Genomic DNA, 26765 nt, shown 5'->3' with positions numbered 1-26765 from the left:
GTGCTTATTTTTAGATGCTGGATGACTAAATCTGTGGGATGTGGCACATAAGGTGCTATAATGTAACTGCAATAGAAGGAAGATTTTGAAATCTCATTTTCAGAAACAGCTAAATGAGTTTCATGTAGGTAATTCAAGTGTCCAAAGATGTAGATAGGCATCATGTAGGTTTTGTTAAAATTCTATGAGCTATAAAGTATGCACATGAAATGCTGCATTGTCTTTAAGACTTTAAAGGAAATATATCTAATCATCCTTACATAAATGTTGTCTTAAGCTGCTGCCATTCATTCTGCTAGTGGACATGCACAAACCCAAAAGACTCGCAAGCTTTATCTCCTCTTTAAGGGTACAGGCAAGGAATCAGTTATCCAGAGTAAGCTGAGGTCTAACCATATTTGTATGCTCATGCTCATTTTGTGGTGGTGGTTGTTCTGTTGGCTAACATCTTACTTCCCCTTCTTGGAAAAAAAGATATTGCTGTCTAGGGGCAAGACCATATCTATATTATATAGTAATGAAAGAAATCACAGTCTGTGCCTGCACTTTCTGCAAATGAACATTCTGTATGTTTAGTCCTTATTTAGGTGTTCTTAAAATAGGTGTTTACAGACATTTCACTCTAAGAGTGGCAGAGCTTTTTGCTTTGCAGTTGACTGGCTTTTTGAGGGTGTTATTCAGCCCTATATTAAACTGTTCCAAAATGAGACATGAACTTCAAGACGGCATCAAATGGTATAATGGAGGACTGAACTGAGTGCTGCTCCCATTAATAACTTTCATTACAGTAGAAGCAAGATCAAACTTATCAAGAAACTAAAAATTATATTCCATCCTAATTTATAGGAGATATTTTCTTTTCTCATTAGAATAAAATCAAATTCCTTTTCTAACAAAATCCTGTTATGATTTCTTTAAATCTTCAATCAAGTCTTCAGAAACCGTCTACAAAAAAGACTATCCAAATGCCAACTGCAAACATGGAATGGGGACAAGAAGGCCCATGGGTTTAAAAGCAGAGAGAGAGTGTCTGCATACAGATGTGAAAAACAGAATTCATTAAACAAACCTGAGGACTGCTAGCATTCATACATACTGCTTTAGCAAATGGCATGTGGAACAACAAGTCTCTAAAATGAATGCTCTCTGGTCTGCTTTCCTTAGGAACTATGAAAGTGAAAAGAATGTTAACTGTCATTTCTGGCAATTTGTTTCTATCTGGACTTAGGTAATGGTCTTCTGCGACCCTTCCTTACTCTTGCCATCAATATGCTGTTGCAAAAACTTTTGGAAGTTATTTTCAAGAATGTATTATCATGGATTTAAAGTGCTCTGTTGGACAAAACAGAGGCCTCCATAATGATTCTTTCCACTGTATTGCTGCAGTGCACAGCTGCTGATTTATATGCATCAGAGAATATAAGACAGTGCAGCAGAGGGCAGAGAGGTTAGGAACATCATGATCATTATCTGAGTTACTGGATAATTTCACAAAATTTACAATTCTGGTGTTGATACTACATTTGTGCTGATATGATTCAATAACCAAACTCTGGAGGACAGCTGCAGAGGCAGAATCGATGTGGCCTTAAAAGAAAACTCTACAGACATATAGTTTCTGAGCATCACCCTCATGTCACCATTAGCTTTGTCTCACCTATAGAAAACAGACTGTAGGAATGTAGGAACAAATGCAGTGAACCCAGACCCTCAGGCTCTGAGCACTTTGTGAAGGCTTCTGGAGTTAGCCTGCTCAGAATGCTGTAACCCGACCACCCACAGTGGACATTAAAGCTGAAATACAAAGTCTGGACAGGAACTCTGCCACTGAGCCAGCAAGTTTCCCTTAATTACAGTATCTCACAAATCCACATAAACACAACACTGTTTAACAAAATAATGGAAGCAGTACTGTGGATGGCTTTTTTGTCTTGCAGGAAGGAACTAATATATTTAGATGCTAATTTTAAATAGTGATATACAAATGATACTAAATTGCTCTTCCATGAATACGTATGTACTGAAGTTTGCAGAAATGATAGGCCTGAAGTCACTACCATCCAATACAATCTTTTCATAACAACAAGAAAAAATATTTTGCAGGAAACACTGGTGATTTATACTGTTTCAGGTGACATGCAATAACAAAGGGGAAAAATGCATAATAAATGACCGGTGGTACAGTTTTTAGTAATGATTCACAATACTGAATGGCTGTAACAGTGGAAAACTCATCAAGAATTTGCAAGTGCAAATTGATAGCTGATTTACAAATAAAATATTGAAGTAATCAAGTAAATTGTTCTAAAGAAATCATCTACCCTAATTGTGTTAAGCAGAAGGAAATAGGCTACAGAAAAGCTGAGCCATGACTTGGTAACTCTCAGTGAGCTCATCTTTGGGATGAAATCTTGATCCTGCTGAAGGCCTGATTACACTAAAATATAATGCAGAAAATGCTTATTACAAATTCAGTGCCTGATCCAAAAGCCTGCTCATGCTTTGGATCAGACCTTTGCAGTACTCTTAATGATTTAACGCTACAGCGTTCCAAAAGGCAGAGAAAGTGCAACTCACCACTTCGACTTTCCTTTTCTAGTCTGTTTCCAACAATGCTGTCTCTAAGGTGGTGTGCTTTTTCCTGTAAGTAGAAACCAAGCATAAAACCAACAGCAGAAATCAGTAACGGAAGTTTACTGCAGCAATAATGAGTAACTACACAAAGCCAGATGCTTTAGCATTCTGAACACCAAGCTTCTCCCTCCAGGAAAACAATTTTAAAAGACTGAAAAATGTCTATGATGCACCTATAAGTAGATGCTAATTTTAGCATTTATACCCAAGAGTCTTGTGGAGCTTTTTCCCCATCAGTAAGTTACACTGATTCTGGCACTACATTACAGAGGCTTGGGGTTTACGTTTTGCTTTGGCCAAGTGATTTTCCCTCAAAAAGCCCAGTGAATACCAGACAACTACAGTGAAAGCATGAAGTAAATTCATAATATTCATACTGAGGTAAGTGAAAGAGTTTCCTCTGCTACAAACCCAAAGTCACACATGCAGCACAGGGTATAAACCACCACTGAAAAGTAGCTTTTGCCCTGCAGCAGTGAAAACAGGCCAAGTAAATCCTTCTTGAAATACAGGCATCTTCTAGCTAGCGAAGAGAAAAAGAGACTTATGACTTTTGCTGCTATCTTTGCACAGATTAGATACCATCTTCTTCCACAAGTAATTCCCCTGACAGAGCAGAACCAGCAATTCCCATCTGGGGTGTGGGCCACAGACACAATGGCAGTACTACTCAATGGCTAGTGCAGTGCTGCTGGTACCCTCCCTGTGAACCTGGCTCCCAAACTATCCCAAGGCCCTTGAGGTTTTGCTGTTAAGTGTTCCACTGTGATGACAAAGCTCATACTATTTCTTCAGTAAAAGCAAACACAAAGAGCATTTAATCTCTCTCTTTGTTGGCAGCATTTGGTATCTCTCCCACTCTGTTGAGTACCTTTGTTTTTCCTCTTTCTACTAAATGCACTTACAGGACAACAGGAAAATACTTTTGTTAATGCATGACCTCTTATAAAATGAAGGCATAACCTCTTCCTCAAACTGCCTTGTTACAAGTAATTAGCAAACCTCCTCACTGTGCTTTTCTCTTTTGCTTGGAGCTTTGATGCCGTTCTTTCAGTGACTCAGTGTGTGGGCTTTTGTAAATCCTGTTTTTGTGCACCTCAATTTCCTCCATACATTGAATATAAAGGAGCTGAAGAGGACTGCTAACAATTGTGAATTTTACTAGGTAGATTCAACACTTGCAGACAGGCATAAAGCCTGATGTAAGTCTATATATATTAACAATGCATGCTTGATGTAGTTAGGTTTCTGTTAGCTGATGCTGTTCAATAGCTCATTTGGTTTCTTCAGCTACCAAAGGTTTGTGGTTTCATAAAAGATGCATAGGCCTAGCAGTTTAAAACAAAAGTCTCAGAAGACCAACATATTTAACTCAGGATTTTAACTGAATGCAACAGTACCTGAAGTCAGGCAAAATAAACTCAGGAAGCCTCTCAAGTAATCAAACAACAATGGAAACAGGCATCTAGAAGATTCAGAACGATAAGCAGCAAATTCCCTGTGAGCTGATAGATACATAAATCATGACTTAGTTTTGACCTCATATGTGGCAGCCAGAAGACAAGGGCTTGTTTTTGGAACTTCTGATCAAGATTACTGTCAAGAAACATAAATTTCAGACTCATACCTGTTGAGAGGACTGTAGTCTCTGTTTTTCCTTCTGCCACTGTTTAAATCTGTCAAGGGCTTCATCCACAGAAGTTGTCCGCTTTTTCACCTGTTCCTGCAAATGGATGAGTTCTTCCTGTTCAGTAGGGATGTTGTGTTGCACAGTGCTATCAGTTACTGTGTCAGCATGAGCTCTGTGTGCTACACAGTGCAGAAAGATAAAAGTAGAAAATATTATTAGCTCATTTCATTCCTTTATGATGCAAGTACTTTTTTCAAAGGCATGCAAAGAGTAATTCTATAATCTGACATCAATTAAAACCACACCATCTTTAGAGTGCCCCCTCCCCTTTCTTCTTCCAGTTTGGTTGTAGGGTTTTTTGGGAGGGGGTTGGGTTTTTTTCCTCTTCCAATGAGAGAAATGCAACAAATAAATAAGGATTCTACCATTACTCTTTGACAGCAGAGTAGCATCTTAAATATTTAATTTATTACTATTGCCCTGACCCATGGATTCTCTGTTAGTATCAGTTCATACAAGAATTTTTCTAACACTAAACCTACAGTACTGACATTTTAAAGGCAATTGTTGCTCTGTTAAGACAAAAAATACAGTGCCTTTTTTCCCTTCCTTCTCCACCTTCACACATTACATCTCTCAAAAGCTGGGGCTGAAATTTGGCCAGAAAGCATTTTGGAATTTCACATTATTTCCTTCCCCCACATCATTAAATACCTTGCAGTGACAAGGAAACACAGCAACCTGGTCCTCCTAGAGATTACAACGCAGGTGCACAGCCGAAGGGAAATGACAAGGAGACATGTGTTACCACAGCTTGGTCCAGGGAGGTGCAGCACCACATGTCTCTGTGATACTGATACTGAAATGACCCATCCAGAACAAGTGAGAAGCTGTGAAATAGGGCTCTGCCAGCCCTGTATGAGGCTGGTGCAAAGCACCTGTTTCACTGTACAGGGAATGCAGCCAGGATTAAACTATAAGTATGACCTGTATCGATCTTTCTGCTGTGTCATGCACCAATATATACTTCAGGTGAGGAAGGGCTATGAGAAGGGGAATACACTAAAGAAGTAAACAACCACCTACTGTGGCTTCTCCTGCTTTTTCCTTTTGATCATACTAGCACACATTAAGTATGAATCTCTAACTCTTTTGCATCTCAGCTAGTTGATTCTATTTTGACACAGTAATGACCTTAATGCCTTACATCTGATATAATTATTTGGAGATCAGACCAGTTTAGATAAAAGTGCTTTTTTTTCATAATAAAAAAGGTGTGTGGGTGTATTTCTTCAGACCCACAAAAATTACTCTGTTTATCATGGAACCACAGAATGGCTTGTGTTGAAAGGGACTTGTAAAAGTCATTTAAAGCTTAAAGCCATTCCCCCTTGTTCTATCTCTATTTGCCCTTGCAAAAAATCCCTCTCCAGATTTCTTGTAGCCCCTCTTTAGGCACTGGAAGCTGCTCTAAGGTTTCCCCTGAGCCTTCTCTTCTTGCTGAAGAAGCCCAGCTCTCTCAACCTGTTTTCACAGGAGAGGTGCTCCAGCCTTCTGATCATCTTCGTGGCCCTCCTCTGAACTCACTCCAACAGGTCCACATCCTTCTTACATTGAGAGCCCCAGAAGTGGAGACAGTACTCCAGATGGGGTCTTACCAGAGCAAAGGGGCAAAATTACCTCTTTTGACCTGCTGGTCACAGTTGTTTTCTGTCTTCTCTATCATAAAAGGTACTATGCTGGTTTGCAGATTTATGCTACCAGTACTTCAACACAGAAAGCTCTAAAAGGTCCTGTATTCTTTTCCTAAGAGGTTTAGCATTTACAAAAACTAATGTCAGTAGCACTGGAGACTGCAGTTCCCAGCAGCACAAATAAATAGGTGATTCTGTGCTGCTCTATATGCCTTAATCCTGACCTGCTGCTTGTTAACACAAGATAGAGGAAAAAGCTTCACTTGGTGTTCATTAATTTTGTACATAACATTGTTGATTATTTTAGGGCACCATTAATGGAATTTAAAGTAGCAACATTTTGATGTGCTACAACTCAAATAACTGGACTGCAATATAAGTGATCCATTTTACATGGATCTTGAGGTACCCAGGAGAGAACTGTTCCTCCCCACACTGCTGCCTTTCCCTGGCTGGAATAGCACACAGCTGAGCCCTCCTGTCTGTCCTTTTCTTGGTTTTAATCACAATGGAGAAAGGAAACAGAAAAGCATAAGGTAACTCTGACTACAAATCTTTCCCACAAGAATGTAACTTATGTTTTTATTTCTTCAATCTGATCTCTGAATGCTGTGATATGATTAAGGAGATAAATCCTGTGTGGGAAAAGAGATGTTAGGTCGGTCGAAATGAAGTCACAGCAAATCTCTACTAGTTCTATTGAAAAGCATCAAGGCAGTGAAAGAGCTGAATTAAATTCTGTACTGGGCTTCCTGGCATCGCAGTATGTTCTGTTGCTGTCACTGGGCACTCGAGCTGCCTTTTGCTGAAACACTACAAAAAATTAACAAGATTATGAAACTGGTGAAAAATGCAGTTAAAACCATCAGACATTCTGGGTGAAGGAAGAAGGCTCATGAAAGCAGGCTGGAACAAATTTTGTGTTCTAGCCGAGGAGTACTTCTCAACCCACTTATCAGGCTAACGTTAATTACTTGAAAAACTGTTCTGTTGCTCAGAATGGCAGGATTACTGATAGTACAGATAGCATAACAAGAAGCTTTGAAGAAAATAAAATAGACTTATCACATTAACATATTACTTGTTTAGCAAAACCAGCTAGATCTTGGAGTTTTTCACACAGAACAAACACCAACTGTAGCTTGTTCCTTATTTCATGAGGAAAGTTAAGGCAGGTAAATACAATAGTACGATAAGAAAAATGACTCTGCTTAAGAAAGAGTATATGTATATTTTTGTCTGCTTTATTCAGGCACTGGGAACAGCAAAGCATGATCACTTATTCCATCAGCGTAGCTCATTATCCACCCCAGAGTCCTGGCTTCTTGCTCCTGCTGCCTGGGCAAACCCAGTGGACCCTGGTTTGCTCCTTGTCTGCCTGCTCGAGCTGCCTTGTACAACACATCTGCTTCTCTCAGAGAAACTTGTAAAAGGGATCATCAAGACCTCTGTGACATCTAAACTTACTGCATGCTGTACACAGAGGTGAGGAAGGAACAATTCCTAAGGGTGTACTTCCTACACTGCAGAATAAAGTATTTATGCTAACTCCTGAGGAGGCTTGTATGGAAGGTGATGATGAATGAAAACAGCTGGGACTTGATGTTCTTAAAATGTTCTCAGGCTAAATAGTGAGAGTAAAAAAACTACACAGGCAGCGCAATCTGCTAATGTTATGCCCTTATCTTCACTGGTAGATTTCAACTTTTGTAACACTCCTCCCGGTAATTCTCAAAGAATCCTGCTATATATGGTTGCAATGTTTTCTCCTATACTTGAAATAGCATCCTCTTTCTGAAGAAGAAATTAAAGTAACCATAACACAGAGGTAATACAGGCAGCCTGAATTTTACTGCATAAGGAGGAGAAGGGATATACTCAACAATGTCCCTGCGATTGGAAAGCACTTTAATCGATAGGCCTTGAAATTTCTGCTGAGTTTTGCAGTGCTGGAGTAATCAGAAATGGAATTACTCTCCCAGTTCAAAGTAAAATTGTTAAAACCACTTTACACACCACATCTTGCTGAAATGATTTTAGCTGGCAGCAAGTATTCAGTGTGGGTGAGGTCAGTGAAAACAAATTCCTGTTTTTGGAACGCCTGGAAAGACATCTGCAGATAGCACTGCATGACTACTGCAGGTTTAGGGAAGACTCCAGCAATTTGCTCTTGCATTCCCACACTCTAATTACTTATGAGCTGCTTGAATACAGTAGTCAAATGAGAGAAACAGGTAATCTTGAACAGGGATATATTCCATTCTTAGGAAGATAAAGTGAATGTTCCTTTGGTAAAGCGATATTAATATAGCAATTTTTTCAAGTGTCAGAATGCCAGAGTCCTTCAGCTGACAAGAGATACATTTTTATATTTTCAGAGACTCTTTGCCATAGATAATCTGATTAAATAGTTGCAGTACTTCTATTCTGCTTTTTTACTTAACGTGCACCTTTCAATAATATCTGCATGATGAGAAAGAGTTCTTCTGAATTTTTAATCCCATTGTGACTGGCCAAAGCACCTATGGATGCCTGTAAATCAAAATCTAGAAATGAAATGTCCTGACCCAGTAATATACAATTTTTGTCTATGACATATTTCCTCACTCAGTTTCTCAGAATTAAAAGAGGCTGAGAAAACTAATAAGAAATTCCACTTCATTCCCTCTCATCTCTTCAGTTGCTACAGGACACAGAAGATCTTTTCATGCCCTACATAATATTCTTATTTCTTAGTTTGTAAGATTGCACTTTAGGAATAAAATGTAACCTCAATATTTCTCTAGGAAAGCAAACTCAAAGAGTAAGAACTACTGCAGTATTTTGTAGTAGGACATGAAAACAGAAAACAACATTTAAAATGCATGACGAAACACATTTTTTGCGGCAAACATGCAAAACTGAGACAATATCTAACATCAAACTTGGAAAGTGAGTGGGATTCAAGGAACTCTGAATTGCTTTCTTTATTTCAATCAGATTAGCTACAGATATTGTTTGAGGTTGTGTACACATGCAGGTAAATAATGATATGAGCCTAAAAATGTGGTTAATATTTTCATGGTTATGTCTACAAATAGAAGGGCTAGAAACATCTGAAAGTCTCTTGTGTATAATTCTGTACCAAGAAAAGCATTCTACAGTCGCACACTGCAAGAAACTGATGAGCATAAAGGGTCTAGAAAGAAAGACATTTTTTACAATACCTGGAGGTTGACAAAAAGAACGGGAATTTGATTCTCCAAATGAACTTTGGTTCTAACACAAATCCTTAATGGTAAGGAACCATAGGTGCACTATATTTCAAAAATTTCTTAGTGATAGGCCAGTAAGAAGTGATATAATTAGAAACAGAGGCAATAAAAACACTCAAAGAGTTACATTATGGGAGAGGACACCTCATATCATAGAATCATAGAATAGTTAGGGTTGGAAAGGACCTTAAGATCATATAGTTCCAACCCCCCTGCCATGGGCAAGGACACCTCACTTTAAACCATATCACCCAAGGCTTCATCCAACCTGGCCTTGAACACTGCCAGGGATGGAGCATTCACAACCTCCCTGGGCAACCCATTCCAGTGCCTCGCCACCCTAGCAGTAAAGAATTTTTTCCTTATATCCAATCTAAACCTCTGCTGTTTCAACCTGTTACCCCTTTGTCCTATGATAAATCATGATATGGTTTCTAATTTGCATTTTATTTTACCCATCTAAACTATGAGGGATATTGCCTAATTTGCTGCATTAGCAACATTACCACTAAAAATCAAACTGTAGTTTGCCACTATACCCTAGTGATTGAAATAAAGCCAGACTGATTGACCTACCCTCTGGAAGATATGTGAGCTGATCGTATCTAATACTTCCCTACTTACTCAACACTTTCAGCAAAACAAACACAAAGGAAAAAGGCCCAAACAACCCCAAATCAACAAATATCATTAATTTGAACTCCATTTGCTTAGTAAAATTCACTATGTATTTATTCATTAGCTTCATTGAGCTGATATTCCAAACAAAATTATCTATCACCATGACTGTTTTATTTAGGAAACATTCAAAATTAAAATCCAGGGGAACAAAGTCTTTATAGAAACACAAAGCTAAGTAATAATGCAAATTAATTAATACACTGGGGCTGCACTTATTAACACATCTCAACTCAGTTGCAAATTACAGTGAGTTTGTAAGGTTCCTCCTTGTTCTTAGCAGGTTTCTGCTTCATTCATTTTAGAATTGTCACACAATTAACTCATGATTAATAGAAGAATGGAGGAGGAGGGGGGAACTGCTAGTTGGGATATGTTGCAGGGAGAGACTCCTATCTTTGCCTGCTCCATCTTTTTCCTCATTATTTAAACATTTTTAACATTTCAACTGCGTGTGCACAGTACCTAGGCAAATAAAACTTGTGAGTTCTTTTTCTGGCACGGATCAGACTATAAATTAGATGTAGCACAGCAAGGGATGACAAATACACAGAGAATACTAAGGAAGGAATATAGTAGAATGATGCTTATTATTCAAGAGATGAGAACTCTGCAGATGCTTGTTCGCATCTTTTTAGAACTCATTTTCTTTTTGTCCGTTTTGTTTGCTAACACACTGAGCATCACTCAGCATGAGGACTAGACAGAGGTCATCACTGCAATGCTAATCAGTAAGTTTTGTGAGAGATAATTAAGGACCACTCCTAAAACCTATACAAAGTATTTCACAATTTTAAGATTCAAGCTCCAGAAGCTGTCCTGTCATGACAGCAGAGGTGTCTGATTGCACTTACACTGTCACAAGGCAAGAGGAAAAAGAATGGCCAGCTTTAACTGTACTGGTGTGAGAAAACCAGTGACCATGTATGAACTGGTACAGAAGCACTTGTTCTAAACATGCTGCCTGACACTCAAGACATTTAGGAGAATGCACAACAGGATTTTCATCAGAATGAAGACCAGGTCATGTAAAAAATTAACTTGCAGAAACACCAAACTCTGATGCTATTCTGTTATTTGCAGTGGCTCAATGCATGCTGCCTGAGTTTTTCACCTGCAGCATCCTGTCCACCCATCACAATTTATAAAGGCTGTTGTCAGCCTCTATCTTCCACAGCCACATAATTAGCTGAGATTGAAAAACCCCATTTTCTCAGACCAAAAGTAAAATGGCTTCAAAAAAGAATCACAGTGCAATGACAATGTGAAAACATTAACCCAAAAATAAATGAGCAATTCTATTCCCAGTTTGCAGCGTGACTCCAAGTCTGTCAAATAAGAGCTCAAATCTGTTAGAATCCCAATTGTGGAGGGACCACAAGAGATGACTCCACTTCACTGAGGCAAGTTAATAAAATACTGGACCCCCTTCTGAGAGAAGGGGTAAATGAATAAGAAGAATAGATGCTGGTGTAATATGCCAGTCAGAAGGCAGTGTCGAAGTACTTGCTGTACCATACACAATGAAAAGAACTCTCCCACTGTGGCTCTTGGCAGAGAGTTAATGTAGGGGATCATGGAATTTGGAAGGCCTCAAGTGATATACTCAAGAATATTTGCTCCAGAGTGTAAAAACTGAATACTTCTGTAGTCTTATTTTTCTTCAGTAAAGGAAAAAAGGGGTAGACTATGTCTGGTTTTACCAGAAATATGTTATTTAGAACAGCCTTTCAACAAAGCAGCAGCTATAAATATTTTCTTTCCATGTACCTTATTCAGTACATGTTTCAATCCACCGAAGTTAAGATAGCAAAAAATACGCTTGAATGAACATAGCAGATGAAGCCAGTACATCACTTCACAGACAGGTCTGTAAAAACAGTCTAAGTGCTCTGAGACAGCTGAACAGTGGTGCCTAGTATTTTATTCATGGAAAAGCGCCCTTAAGTTGGGGATATGTAATGAAACTCATCTGCAGTGCAGTACTTTATACTCACTGTAGGAAAGGACTAAAACATCCCTCTGTGGAACATAAATGTTTTGCAGTCCGCATGGGCTCTGAGGCTTCACTTTGGAACCCCTGCTTTAGAGCATTTAAACAGTCTACACATTATGAATTACTAACTCAGGATGCAATGACTGTAATTCCCAGTAATGAACCTATAAGTTTCCAAGATACCAACAGTTTTGGTCTGGATGTTTTTTCCTTTCGTTTGGGTTTACATTATCTGATACATGAGATATTCTGCCTCCATAAAAATATCCACTGGCTGCTACTTTTCCTGCATAACCTGTGATTTTGATGGGCAATGAGAATGCTATTCTCTTCTGGGATAGCAACTGGGAAATGTATTTTTACACTTCTAACTTTTAACCCTGGTGCAAAGTCTCACAGACAGCTATCTTTAACTAGTAAATTTTTTCCAGTGCACAGAGGGGAAATACATTCCTTTGTGCAAAGGAACAAAGGCTGTAGACATATGAAGTCTTATTTATGTTGTTATAGGACAGGTGTCCTTGCTGCAGAGAGGTGGTCTCTGATAAGAGGTAAATGATTGAACTAGGACAGTAATCTTCAAGCCCTCTGGCAGTCCTGGTAGGTCAGACTTCAAAAGTGGTAGGGAGGCCTGACAGAAACTCATGCACCTGCCCTAACAATAGAGAGAGGACTTTGTTTTCCAGCTCAATCAGACCTGGTATCAATAGGGAACATTAAAATCACACCGTAAACTGAAAACACAACACCTTCATACATTTATTTAACAGTTGTTTTGGCAGCACGCTGCCGAAAAAAACACCAAAATAACCTACAAAGGGGTACTAAGCACTTGATGAATGGAAAGGGAGCACATAAGAGTGCACACCATCTGGACAACAAAGCTATTTGGCACCAATTTGTGGCTCCATCAGTTGATGAGCCTTTTGCACTGAAGGCAGAATTCTTGCAGTGGTCTAAATTAAAGAACAAATGTACTCCCTGTTTGTTAAAGATGCAGTACACTTAGCAGTGTTCAAAACAGTAGTTAGCACATTCATTAAAATTTGAAAACAGAAGAAGTGAAACTGGACAAAAGCAATCTGAACACTTATGTTTTCAATCTTTCAACTACTCATGTTTCCCAGAATTTGTCAGCAAATTCAGCTCAGATGCTCAAACTGCAAATTGCAGTAGTTTAGTTACGACACCTTGCATCACTGAGGGCTTGCTGCCTAGGTTTGGAAGTGTTCATCTTGCTCTGAGACTAAAAATGGGCTTGTCACGTTTTATCTCTGTTTTCTCTAGAGCAGCAGTACCAATTACCTGTCCTTTAAAGCGCCAAGGGGTAAATCTACAGGGAGCAGGCTCTCTGCCTAGTGTAACCTTGAGCTTGTATTTGAAGGCTACTTATCGCAGAGGCCTATTTGCTCACTTTGTTGCTATTTTCAGGGAAACACCACCACTTTTGCTGAAAGGGGAAGATACTCTCTTGTAACTTCATTGACTTCAATGTGTGCTGAAAACCCTCATGAGGATTCAGCCACCTGATTTGTTCTGACGAATTCAGAGTGTAATTAAAAAGGAGACATTAGCATGCAATCCAAGAGGCAAAAGGCATTGCATAGCTTACGCATATGTTCTGCCAATAAACAAGCCCAGAATTTTCTGTCACCTCTGTGGATACCGAAGGTGTAAAAAGAAATCCTTCTTTTGCACCTCTGCATGCACTGTCACAACAGGCCCTGCAGTCCTTTCCTTCCCAGAGTACAGAGGGATCCATCCAGCTGTGGGTGACTGTGACTTAATGCGGCCCTCTGATGTGTATCATGCTTTGTTCTCTAATCCCATTTTCCCCATAGAATTTGTACATTACTGAACACCAGAAGGGAATGGCTCTGAAGATAACCAGAACTGTGCAGTGAAGACAATGTGTTTCTTACAGAAGTTAAAAGGTATTCAGTCAATGGAGAGAGAACACAGTGGAGGGAAGGATGCCTTGGTTAAGTAACTAAAAGCTGCCCTGCGGAACAGGACTCCTCTCTCCAACCAAGCCCCAGCGTAACCACAAACAAGTAATTTCAGCCAGCAATCAGGCTTGTGAATCCCTGATGTTAAGACTGCTGGCTAGTCACACTAATAATTTAACATGAACTTCTGAACACTCATAGTGGCCACTGCAATCACTGGGATCTCTGCTTTGAATATTATATAAGGCTGTTAATCTCAAAAATGGCATCTCACTTATTTCATATTGGGCATCCAAAACCTCAGTGCATCCAGAACAAATCAAAGGGTTTACTGAAGGAAGGTCTGAAAGAACAGTGTTTCAGAAAGGCACAAAGTATATTTTAAACAAAAATGGGAATGAAAAACACCAAAAAGTTCTGCATCTTATGCTCACTCACTTTAACAAATAGATGAAACAAAAGAGCTGTAATATATAGCAATACATGGCTATATATTTAAGGACTGTATTGAATGCTTGTGGCAGAGAGAAAGAAATAAGCAGCAAAATTACCTCAATTCTAACTTCTCGATTATTTCAACTGGCAACGTTTGCAACAGTCTTTATAACATAATATATGAAAACAAACCCTGAAACTATCAATTTATTTGAGGGATGAAAAACATATATATGCCCTAGTCAGAGTAATTTTATTTTACACTGATTAGACTAAATTATAAAGCGATGACTACAAACATACGAAGATTTTAATGATGGACCGAAATGAAATTTTCTGTTTTCTACAGCCAAAACAATCAATCTTCTATGATTATAAGCAGTTTTCATATAATAAACTGGTAACTCGTATATTGCTGGACTGGATAAAGAATTTTTTACCCGGTGTGGAGAAGGACAAAACCTGCCAAATCAAGTTACAAAAAAAATCAGCTGAAGATACCTCACTTCTGTCCTAAATTTCACTATCTCAGGAATCTCTGAACAAAACAGGAGAATGATAAACTCCAGACTTAGATCTAGCAGGATGGCCAGGCAATAAGGAAACCCAAGTGGTCAGCTGAAGATTTCTTGAAGCGCTCATTCCACAGAACAACAGGAAACTAATTTGTCTATTTTTCTACCACTACCTGCTCACAAAAGCAAAGCTAAAAACTGTGGAGGAGTGTGTGTGTGTGTATATATATATATATATAAGTATATGGTATAAAAGAACCACAGACCCATCAAAGCAGTTCCTCAGTCTCTTAGCGAATAGCTAGAGTAGACAAAGTGAAAAACTGTAGTGCAATAAAAGACAGTAAAAGTGATCTTCCAAATAAAGCATCTTTACAGTAAGGGTTTTTCAAGTCACTAGCCTGTCTATGATGATGGAGAACAAAGATTTGAAACACAGCACTAGTAATCTCAGTAAAAGCAGCCATTTCAGGACTTCTGCAGGTGTAACAGGCCCCCTACACATTCGTGCTTGAATTACCCTTTAAGTACTGTAATGATTCATCATTGTACCTCCTGAACGTGCCGAAGAAAGAGCAACTAAATGATAAATGTGTTAGCCCACACATTCTGGCCCTCACCTGGAGTTACACAGCCTGGAGGAGGAGAGCTAGCTAAGAATATTAAAATAAATCACTGACTGAAATAGGCATGAAAAAGGAGGTGCTCTTTTGTATTTGGTAGGATGAGCTAGGTAGCATTAATCCTATTTTAGTGCAGAATACTCACTGGATGGAGTAGGCAATCTACTGGTAACCTTTCTCAGCCTGGTTTTCTACCATTTATTCTTATGCATAGCCAGCTTTTTGTAGAGGGAGCTGGTGATGCAGGCAGTATGTATTGTGGGATTCAGAGATCTATCTCTGCAGCAGGTTTGCAGAAATCCCTTTTGTTATTTTGAAATTTGGCCTGCCTGAATTGAACTGCAGGATACCCAAGATTTCTTCCAGCTTTAAATTTCCATGTATAAGCTCCAAAAGGTCCCCTGTTTTTTACAGAAATGGTAAAAGGACATAGTTTTTCCTCAGGGGCCATTTCTAGCATCTTGCATTAGAGAAAGGGGATTTGAAAGAGGAGCTCTCACACAGGCCTTTCTCCCTACTGTTCTCATAAGGAAAAAAAAAAAATCTATCTATCTATCTAAAATTTCTCTCTTAGAATTAAGAACATTTTGATACAGAAACTAAAAGCAAAGGCAATTCAAATAGCACATTTTATATTGCACTATTAAAACAGACATGCTCCCCCCCAGCTAACCCAGTGATTCTTATTTTTCATCATATGGCCATAATTTTTTTAAATTAAAACAAAAACAATGATGCTATATGAGATGCAAACTGAAAATTAACATTAGTCTGAGATGTTCTCAGCTCATTTGGAAGGAGAGAGTAGGTTGAGTCAACCAACTTATTTGTTGGTTTAAAATTAACTGAACAAGTCTTTTAAATATTCATCAAATAAAAGAGACAAGTCTATATACTAACAGCAAACATTTACAAAGCAGCACACTAACCTTGCATTATATAGGGAGAGTTCTCCCTGACTGGTGAATATCCTGGATGAGGGGCAGGGGCTGGTGGCCTGTTCATGATAAAAGACTTGAGTTCCTTCCTTTTCTCCTCCTCCTCAACCGGTATGAAGTCATACACAGATTCATCCAGTGTCCTGAAAGTGTACAGGTCTTCCCCTCCACTGTCTCTCTCGCACGTATCTTCTTTGTAGCATGCTGTTATAAATCCATCACCATGTTGTCTTTCACTTCTGTCCTCCACAGAATTCCTCTCTGAAAAAGTGAGGACTTGTGTTCCATATATACAGTTCAGAAATGAGATCAGGACTTAACTTACAGCTTTAGAGTTCCTAAAGTAACTTGAGACTTAATTTTACCTCTAAAGTGCTCTGATTTTCAGAGGCTTCTGATCATCTAAGTCAGTAGAAAGGAAGTCACAGAGAAATAATTCCAACTTCAGAGCATCCTTGTGATTTCACATCAGATTATCAAAACCTGATGCTTAGCTATTAGCCCAAAATAAATGGGCTTATTTAAAAGAAATATTGAGTGCCCCAGGTGCTCCCACCAGAGTCACACAAATATGTGCTCTAATGGTGAAGCCAAGTAACTGATACCTGTGGCCCTTGGCATTCGGTAGTCAGGCTATTTGTTAACTGCTGCAACAACGACTTCAGAATTGAACGTTATTCTAGAAAATGCTGGGGTTTGTCTTTCCTATATCTTAAGTGCCCCACATGGTTTTGAGGGTTTTACTAAGATGGAGTGTAAGAGAAGGTGAAAAAACAGTTTAAAGAGCCCCATACAGGGTGGATGAAATTTATGACCTCTTATAACCTATGCTAAGACTATCCCCCCACCAGTAACTCCTCTGACTCTCTGTACTTCCTACATTTCATATATTTCATAGTATAACAACTCAGTACTTGCATTCCTTTTACATTTTACTGCATTAAAAGGAATTGAGTTTCCCAACACTTGAGTTTGTTTTGATTTGTCTTTAAAACCCCATAAACTGTGAAGAGTTAAAAACTATAACTGAGGCTGGTGTTCCCATAGATGTTTCTAACTTTCTTGTGCTGATTACCCATCTCCTGCAAAAACAGGAGCCTGGAATTCTTGCGCTGAGTCATGTTTTCCTCATGTTGTAATCTACTGCCTGTGCATGTGTATCTGCTAAACTAGGCCATGGTCACTACTGGGGTTTTCAATCCTTTGGCTGCTATTTAAAGAATTGCTTTGTCTGTTTATGAATCATAGAACCCCACAGAGCATTCCTTCCATAGGCTGGAAGGGACCTCAGGGATCATCTGATCCAACCTTTCTTGACAAAGCATGACCTTGCCTAGATGTCCCAGTATCCTGTCCTGCCCAATCTTACAAGTGCCCAGTGTTGGAGAGTCCACCATTTAATTCCCTGGGGAGGTTATTATGGGTTCAGAGAAACCAAACAGTCTTTGTAAGTGGGATATATTTATAAATGGGATGTGTTATTAATACGTACAATCAACATGCATTCTGGCTAAGCCATAAATGCATTTTAAAGCAGCAATTGGGATTAATACACCTGCCAAATTTAATATTAAAAATATTTTGTTTCCACGTCACTGTGGAAATCCTGTTCCTTTCTCTGCAGAATCCTCTTTCTTTTAACTCCCACATGGGGCACTGTTGTGCCACTACCAAAACACAGGCTTCAGGAAGAGGGGACTTGCCTTTAGGTATCCCACAGCAACACCTAAAGCAAGTGGCTGATAAAACTGGGTAGCAATGACACATTAGAACTCCACCTTGAAAGCAAGCCTCGTCCTTATTTAGAGGAATTCTGATAACCCCTCCACCTCACTCCCCAACGAGGAAACCAAGGCTAATGTTTCAGAAAGCTTCACAGAATGTTTCAATGAACTATTCACACAGGAGTGTTTTTAGACAAACTCTGCCTTACTAGCACAGCACTCAGCCAAGAAGCTTTCTAAGCTAGTACCCACATACAGATAGATAGCATTTGGCCGACAGTCACATTACTACTTGATGGTAGAGCTATGAGAACTATTCCGAACTAAAGAGGAATAAGTAGGAACTAAACCTACACCAACAAATCCTATATGCCAAACTTGAACTCTCATTTATGCACACATATAGCTGCAGTTGAGTATTTCATGGGAAGCAAAACACATCTTTAACATTAATTTTATTCTTTCTTTTAGAATCCACCTATGACTTCCAGCTTTTGCTTTCACAGAGAAAACAGGACAAAACCCTACCTATAATAGGCTGTAAGGCTAGAAAGCTATTTCTATCTACTTACGTGAACTTGGATGACTTCAGTGTGCTTGGTGATGGTAATTTAAGACTCTCTTAGGTTGTGCCACATTTAAAACAGAGTTAACAGTAATAAGCAGTGGAGAAACTGAGAAGCAATTTGTGTGTGCACTTACCAGTAGTATCCAGGACAAATAAGAAGGGTTTATTTTCCCCTATGTGACTATTTAAGACTGCTATTTAAGCTTGAATTCTTTTGCATACTTATTTTCTCAATGAGTAAAAAATTATAATCATCCCTTCTGAAAGAGAGGCAAATAGTACTTTGGGCTTCTCATCAACTGAGTCAAAATACAACACAATTTCAGGTTTTTACTCTGGAGCAGAAGGATGAAAAGAAAAAAGGGGGAAAAAATGAAGGCCAAGAATTTCATTGCAGGTCATAATTTCTCCCTCTCTTTTCAATCTGCACCACAATATGTTTTTTGATTTATAACCACAACATTGGCTAAAATGCAATTAATATACTGTTACTTCTCTATGCACAGTTGCTTTCTTTTAATTCTACCTGTGAAATTTCGAGCTGTATTAAATCAAGGTAGCATTTAATATCTTAAAATGGTAAATACTTGACAAAAATACAGGCTCAGTAGTTTGTTTCAGGCCCCTTTTGTAAATCCAGTGCATCATGTATGATTTAGCAGTTCTCCGAGATGGGCAGAGTGAGGAAAACCTAAAACCTGAACCCAGCAGCCCATACCCCAGTATCAGCTGACATGCTTGGTCATGAATATCTTGGTGCAGGAAAGCTCATATGCACTTGCTTGTTTTGCAGAACTAGACCTATACTGCCTAACTACTGCTATTAGAAGTAACCATACATAACCTCTACAGCAGTCCCTAGCCTGCATTTGCACATGTTTGTGCCTGGGGTTATTTTCCTCCCAAGGTCTTACCTTGTGATAAATCATCCTGTCTTAGGATGCCAGGCAGGTTTCGAGCGGGAGGAGGAGGCGGCCTCTTACAAAAAAAGCAGTCTCTTCTGTTCTCTTTGAGATCATCAGGTATGCTGGCATACAAATTGTCAGGATGGCTGTGAAAGCTCTATGAATCTTCTTGATCTTCATGTTCTGTCTCTCTTCTGTCTTCTACATCATCTTTTTTTTCCTCACCCACCTCAGCTTCTTGTTGGCATCATGAACCAATTCCATATTGATCTCCTGGGTCCTGCCTGCTTTTTAATGCTAAAGAATGCATTATTTCATTTAAAATTTGCCATATGGAAACATTTTCTGTTTCAAGGATTCCACAGAAGCAACACAATTGCTAATAAAACTTTTATGAAATGATACAGTAGGAAAGCTGTCAAATACATAGTGTCAGTGAACAGCTTTTTAAATATTTACCAAATCAACAGTGGAAGTTTTTATTGTATCTTGCTATTCTCATACACACCATCTTCATGCATATAGTGTTAAACTTCTCTAGAGCTGCTGTCAGTCTGAAATCACATACACTTAACTTGTTTCCGTAATATACTTGACTATCAGTGCAGCACAGTGCCACACTTAGTAAAACAAAGCTGGAGCTCACACAGCTGTGTAACTTGTTTTTATACAAGTGCTTATTTAAATCTCTCTAAAATTAAATAAACATTGCCCTTGAAGACATGGCTGTACTCCTGTGTAAATGGAGCTCTTGTATCTTTAGTGGCCCATGGACCACAGAATAGGAACATAGTGTAAGAATGGGAAAAGATACATGTATAAAAGCACCAAAAGATTTGGATAGTCAATCTCAGTAATGATAACAGAGAATAAAGGGTTAGCATTGTGCCTGCTTGCTTAAGCAGTCATTGTGCTTAGTGAAGCAAAACTGTAGGAGTCAAAGTTGCTAGAATGGTGAAGCAGAATTGTAGGAGTTACAGCTGCTAAGCAAAATTGTAGTAGATAAGAATCATAATTTAACATTTAAGACATTCTTGTTTAAATAGCATCCATAGAAAGAAAAGGAACAAAAGATAACCAGAGTAACAAAATTAGCAAGCCTGACAAGTTTCTGCTTTAAGATACAAGAAACCGACTTGTACTGAACCTGAGGTTTGAATAGGAGCCAAAACCCTATTGAGTGTGCGTGAAAACAAGAGGTTACTGGTGGTGATGAAGAGGAACTACAGGCCTTCACCCTCAATACCTCCTAACGACCACTACCAGGAGGCACTGCGCAGGTGCATCAATGGAATGAATGCCAGAAAACTAATTATAATACTAGATGGGAATATGTTTTGCATATGTATTAGGTGTGAAGCAACCTCATGTCTATATAATCAAAAGAAGTGTGACCAGCAGGTCGAAGGAGGTGATCCTGCCCCTCTACTCTGCTCTTGTGCAACCCCACTTGGAGTATTGTGTGCAGTTCTGGTGCTCTCAACATAAAAAGGACATGGAACTCTTAGAACAAGTCCAGAGGAGGGCCATGAGGATGATCAGGGGACTGGAGCACCTCCTGTATGAAGACAGGCTGAGAAAGTTGAGGCTGTTCAGCCTGGAGAAGGGAAGGCTGCGTGGAGACCTCATAGCAGCCTTCCAGTATCTGAAGGGGGCCTACAGGGATGCTGGGGATGGACTCTTCATTAGGGACTGTAGTGATAGGACAAGGGGTAAGGGGTTAAAACTTAAGCAGCAGAGGTTTAGATTGGATCTAAGGAAGAAATTCTTTACTGTAAGGGTGGTGAGGTACTGGAATGGGTTGCCCAGGGAGGCTGTGAATGCTCCATCCCTGGCAGTGTTCAAGGCCAGGTTGGATGAAGCCTTGGGTGACATGGTTTAGTGGGAGATGTCCCTGCCCATGGCAGGGGGGTTGGAACTATATGATCTTAAGGTCCTTTCCAACCCTAATTATTCTATGAAACATAAACAAACTGAGTGGCAAAGGAAAGGCACGCATGCTTTTGGAAGAGGAATCCCCCATGTGCCTCAGTGCTGAACAAAGCATACCTATTTTACAACTTTGACAAGTTGTGGAGTCTATCTGCGTATCAGTAACATAAACAGTGAAGTCCACCACCAAACTTACAGTAAATGCAGATCAAGTAATACCAACCCTTGATGCAGGTTTCCCTTCTGATTCATCTTTTGGTGATGCCTTTCCTTCACCACTGATTCAAATGGGAGGTTAGGGTACTTAGCTGGCTAACACAGCCAGCTGTTACAATCTGTGGTGTTCTGCCTTGTGCTCACCCTGAGGTGTTTTCATAGAAAGTGTGACAGAGGCAGTGAAAACATATCAGGACAAAAGCAACAAGTTTAAACTTAGCAAATAAAAAATATCCTTTTTATACAGGATGTGAGACATTGTTAACAAGCAGATAAGCTAGAAACAGGATAAAGTTTATTGTTATAATCCACGATGCCATAAAACTCATGCAAAATACATGGCATCAGTAAATGCAAAAATGCAATTTCATTTGCAGTCTTCAAGGGGAATTCATATGACCACACAGATTGTTAATAAGCTTGTAATCAATTTATGCTTAGATGTATGAACATCACACTGCAAAATGTGCCTCTGCACAGGTGCTGGATGCACCTGTGGGCAGTGCCTCCCCTCTTTGAGAACTCAGAGAATTCAGCTCTTTTCTATATGCAGAGATCACAGATTTTCAGAATGCACTGGGAGGGGTGGTGGCTGCACTGAGGTCTGACTGAGCAATGATTTTGTTACCATGACTGAATCCCTCACTCCCTGGAAGCTGCAGTAACATGTGGAAATGGAAAGTAATGTGCCCCCTCTGTTTGTCCATAATCCCACTCATTTAATACAGTGAATGCTTTGCTACCGATAAAGCAGTCTAACAACATGACTTATTCACGGCTGGTTGAGTTTCTGAGCCTAGCATAACCATGTAAGTGTCATCATCTTCTACTTCCAGCTTGCAATTGGTGAAAATATCTGCTGTATTAATCTAGAAAGAAAAACGAAGGAGACCATTTGTTTTGATCTCAGCATCTCCTATCTTCACACCCTGCAGGCCTCATTGCAAACAGTTCCTGTATCCTTGTGGTTGGTACCAAAAGCTGCATGTGCACTGAAAAACCAGAGAAAGGACTGCAAAGCATGCTAGTGGTTCTACCTCAGTGCCCCAAAGTGGCAAAGCATTGGGTTTTGCTTCCCTAGAAAGGTTTCGGGTTCCCACAGGGCTATTTTAAATCAGCCTGGTGAGGGTCAGAACACTTGGTTCTCTACAATGTTACTAAGTTATTTCTTCAAGCAGAAGAGGAACAAACTTCTGCTCACCCCTAGCTACTAAGAGCAAACTTGTAACATACACAGGTACAGATAGTTCTGTTGTCTTGAAATACACATCACACACTTGTCAACTGCTGATTTTCAGAAAGAACTGGTATTTCAAAAGGTACCTTGTTTCCAAAGAACTGAGCAGGCACTTTATTCCCACAACACTCCTGCATAAGCACAATGGAGCCCTCAATAATTGTTCAGGAATTTTGAATTACAAAATGTCAGGCCTGGGAGTTTGAATACACCAGCCCCAAAGCAGGCAGAGAAACACCATATATCATCCAGTCTGCAAGATTAATTACAAGCAGATTAGTGGACAGTGAAGTCAAGAGGAAGAACTGAGACCCTTCTGCATGCACAGAAACCGACTCCTATGAGCTCATGCCATAATCGACGTTTGTTCCTAGTATCCTGCAGCCTCCTGGCACACAGCACCACTGTCAGAAGGACAGAGATCAAATTGTGTGAAAGGGGAAAACATTTGGAGAAATGGTGGGGTTTTCTGGGGAACCCAGAATGCCTACTTCCCTGCTGCACATGTACACAGACACCTCATGAATACTAGTCTTCAAGACAGCACAGCCATCAAACATCTCCCTGACCCACTTTGCTTTGCTCCTTTAAGAAGACGCTTGGATTTCTACATATCTATACCTGCTTCCAATAATAAAGTATTCATTTCTGTCTTCTATACCCATATAATGTGCACATCAGAGAATCTTGTTTTCCTTGTACTTCCTCATCATGTACCTGGTTCCTCTGTACCTCACAGACATAGGATACCTTTTAACAGCCTTGAAGTTAGAGCTTTTCAGAATATCTATTCCTAAAAGATTTAAGCCTGCATGTGCTAAATGTAACTGCACAGCTGGGGGGAAAAAAGGGTTTCATGAAAAGTTACGTATTTCTCCTCAGAACAGAAGATGTGTGCAGAAGAAATCAAGCAAGCAAAGCTCTAGATGCATTAAAGCTGTCCCCCTATTACAGTGGAGTACCACACCAGAGAAATTCTTTCAAGGTGCTCTCTTTTATCTTTGCAAACACAAAGTATGCACGGATAGACAGCTGGCAGAATGAGATCAAAAGGGTAAGTGGAGGAAAAAACTGGCACTTTCTGATTTTCTTCATTGTCAAAGATATTTCTCAATTGAAGGTAACCTGGTGACTCACACGAAAACAACAGAATAGATATGATTAATATGCACCTTTGAAACCTCAGTGTTTCAGAAGACTGAAGATCAGCTTGCCTTGCTAGCTTAGAGTAGCTCCACAGATAATGCCGAATCTCCTAAGATTTCCTAGAATTCAGGATGCAGTTCAGAAGTTTAGCCACTGACTACACTTCCTAAATGTCTCGTGGACCTTGGAGACAGAGAAAAGCTGAACAGATGAAAACAGTCTTTAACTAAATATGTTCAGACTAGAAAAAAGATTCCGTATAATGAATAGATTATTGATAAAGGCCTCCTCTGACACTGGGAATGGTGAAACCATGCAGCTGAAAATGGTGCAGTGTCTCCAAAGGCAGAGTGTCCTTATTTAAGAATGCAAAGCAATGTAGCTGAATCAGAATAATGCTGTTACTGAGATGGCAAAACTTGCCATGATGCCCTGAACTAATGCCCACTACTTTTAGGTTTAGAGTGTCTGGGCTGGGTCACATAATTTTAATGTAATAGCATAACTAGCATGATGTTTCTGCAGCTGAATTTAGAATGTAGTGTACAATATACATGCAGACCTGAACTTTAAAGTCTTTTGAGTCTGTTTGGCTGAATATGGTTCTTTGATGTACTCAGAGATTTCTTACAGATGTCAAGCCAGTTTCCAAAGGAAGAAGTAACTTTATTAGAAACCACTCTTACATAAAAGGTATAAAAAAGCTGCTATTGTCAGCACAGAACTACTCACAACAGACTATGGAAAAGGACTACAAAGTTTTGAAACTCTAGTTTGTGAGTTAGCAATAAAATTTCCTTACCTCAAAAAGCAACAGGAATGTTGGAATGAATTGAAAGTCCTCTGAAAGTCTGATAATGTTTCAAGTCCCAAGATTAAATGCCACCTCTCAACATCAAAAGGTAGATACTTAATTTGCTTTCAGAAATTTTAACTGTCTTTCAAAAAGGCTGAGTTTTTTAATAGCTTCAAAGCTGTCCCTTTTATACAAAGTCTGAACCAATTTACCTCAGTTATTTACTCAGGAATGCCATTAGCAAAATTATTATAAACATCCTGTTAGCATTTTTTTTGCAATGCCCTTCTGAAAAGCCATCCTTCTTAAGGTATGTTTTCTAAAGATTTCCTCCTTCTTAGACAAAGGATTTTCTTACCCATCAAAAACATTTCCCTCCAGTGAATCATTTATCAAGAGGGAACCCTCCCCCATGGTAAGGGCCCATACCATTGAAATTTGGTGCTTTGTACCTTCTTGTACAGCAAGGAGTGAAATGTGAAAGAATTCAGAGGAATCTAACCTGACAGTGATATTGTATCCAGTTAGAGCAAAAGTGAGGAGCAGCTGGAAATCAGCACTTCATTAAAACCAGTAACTCACAGGGAAGTATATCAATTGCAGCTCACATAAGTCTTTATATATAAAATATAAATGGATATACATATACATCCATATCTTATGTTCCCAGAAACAAAGTAACACAGAAGTCTTTATGGGAGATTCCTCTACAGCTTTCAAACTGGGATAATTCTTAGGGCAATAATTCACTAATTCATGCGATTCTTATGTGATTGATTCCACTGTTTTCCGATTGTCTCCGTATTAGTTGTCATTTTCTTCCAGAAAATTGGCCCCTAATAAGCCGAAATTCAGTTGTGTGTATATATGTATATCTCTCTATCTTTTTTACACTGAATAATTACCTCCCTTGTGACTCTAAATCCAGACTCACATCTCCATTTCATCTTATTGAGATGGTATTTCTTAAAATAAATAAATAAATAAATATACATAACAGAGACTTCCATATCTGTATTACAATTTGGGAATTCATTCTTTCTCCTACGTCCTCAGTTCTTCTGGATTGCTGCAATAGAAAAATTGCTGGAGAAAATTCTTACCATTGCTTGTAAAATTCTCACTGACCCTTTTGACAAGATATTCTCTTCAGTTAAGGCTGACTTAAAAAAAGAGTTTTTATTCCTATGGAAGTTAGTCTCTGATGTGATATAGGGTTGTTTACAGAATTGCACTGGAATATTTGCGTTATTGTATGGACTAACAAGGAGTTGCTTGTTTAGGCTTAAATATCAAGCATTAAAAAGTTGACATGGATTTGACAGTTTTGTGTCTCTTTCTTGACAAACCTGTCATCCCTTCTGTGAATTATCCTCTCATTTCTTGCAGACTTTGCCTTCACAGGTCACAGCTCTGTGCTGTCCAGTGTTCATCACCATCCTACTGGTGACTCTCATGCTGTCTTGGCAAACTCCTTAAACCTGAACAAGGCAGATTACTGCAGAGGCACTTACAATGCTAAATGACATGCATACATAATATTCTGTGGGGTTCTTCAGTGAATCTTAAATACTGGAACTTAACACTATTTTCTTCCCTACATGTAAGTCAGACTCTGCCAGGTGTACCATGGTACACTTTGCAGCATTCTCCCTAAATACCTTCTCCTACAGGATGAAATGATGCTTTTGCATCCTGTGTATAAGATGCCTGAAGAACATCATGTGCTTCTTCCTTGAAACAAGGTTTTATTTTCCAAAAGTCAGTGCATTACTGGCTGAGCTAGGTGATTCCCTTCGTTTCAGTACAAATTATTTTTCCTGTAACCAGCATACCAAGCAGGATAGCACAAACAAGGCAGCTCCCTGCAGCCCACACCTAAATTTTAACTATAA

The 26765-nt window shown here is 39.2% G+C and overlaps 1 protein-coding gene across 1 annotated transcript in view; it reads right to left on the bottom strand.

The window, feature by feature from the left end:
- BANK1 (B cell scaffold protein with ankyrin repeats 1) overlaps window positions 1-26765 on the bottom strand; it is a 169279-nt gene that overhangs the window by 1851 nt on the left and 140663 nt on the right. The window contains 7 exon segments of the mRNA XM_034064453.1: window positions 1070-1167; window positions 2578-2641; window positions 4262-4443; window positions 6703-6771; window positions 16338-16607; window positions 19553-19840; window positions 22452-22560. Of these exon segments, the coding sequence (XP_033920344.1) occupies window positions 1070-1167; window positions 2578-2641; window positions 4262-4443; window positions 6703-6771; window positions 16338-16607; window positions 19553-19840; window positions 22452-22560 (1080 nt within the window).

Source organism: Melopsittacus undulatus, chromosome 7 (assembly GCF_012275295.1).
Source record: "Melopsittacus undulatus isolate bMelUnd1 chromosome 7, bMelUnd1.mat.Z, whole genome shotgun sequence".
Lineage (NCBI taxonomy): Eukaryota > Metazoa > Chordata > Aves > Psittaciformes > Psittaculidae > Melopsittacus > Melopsittacus undulatus.
Note: the sequence above shows the minus strand (reverse complement) of the source record. Positions and strands in the feature narration are given on the sequence as shown.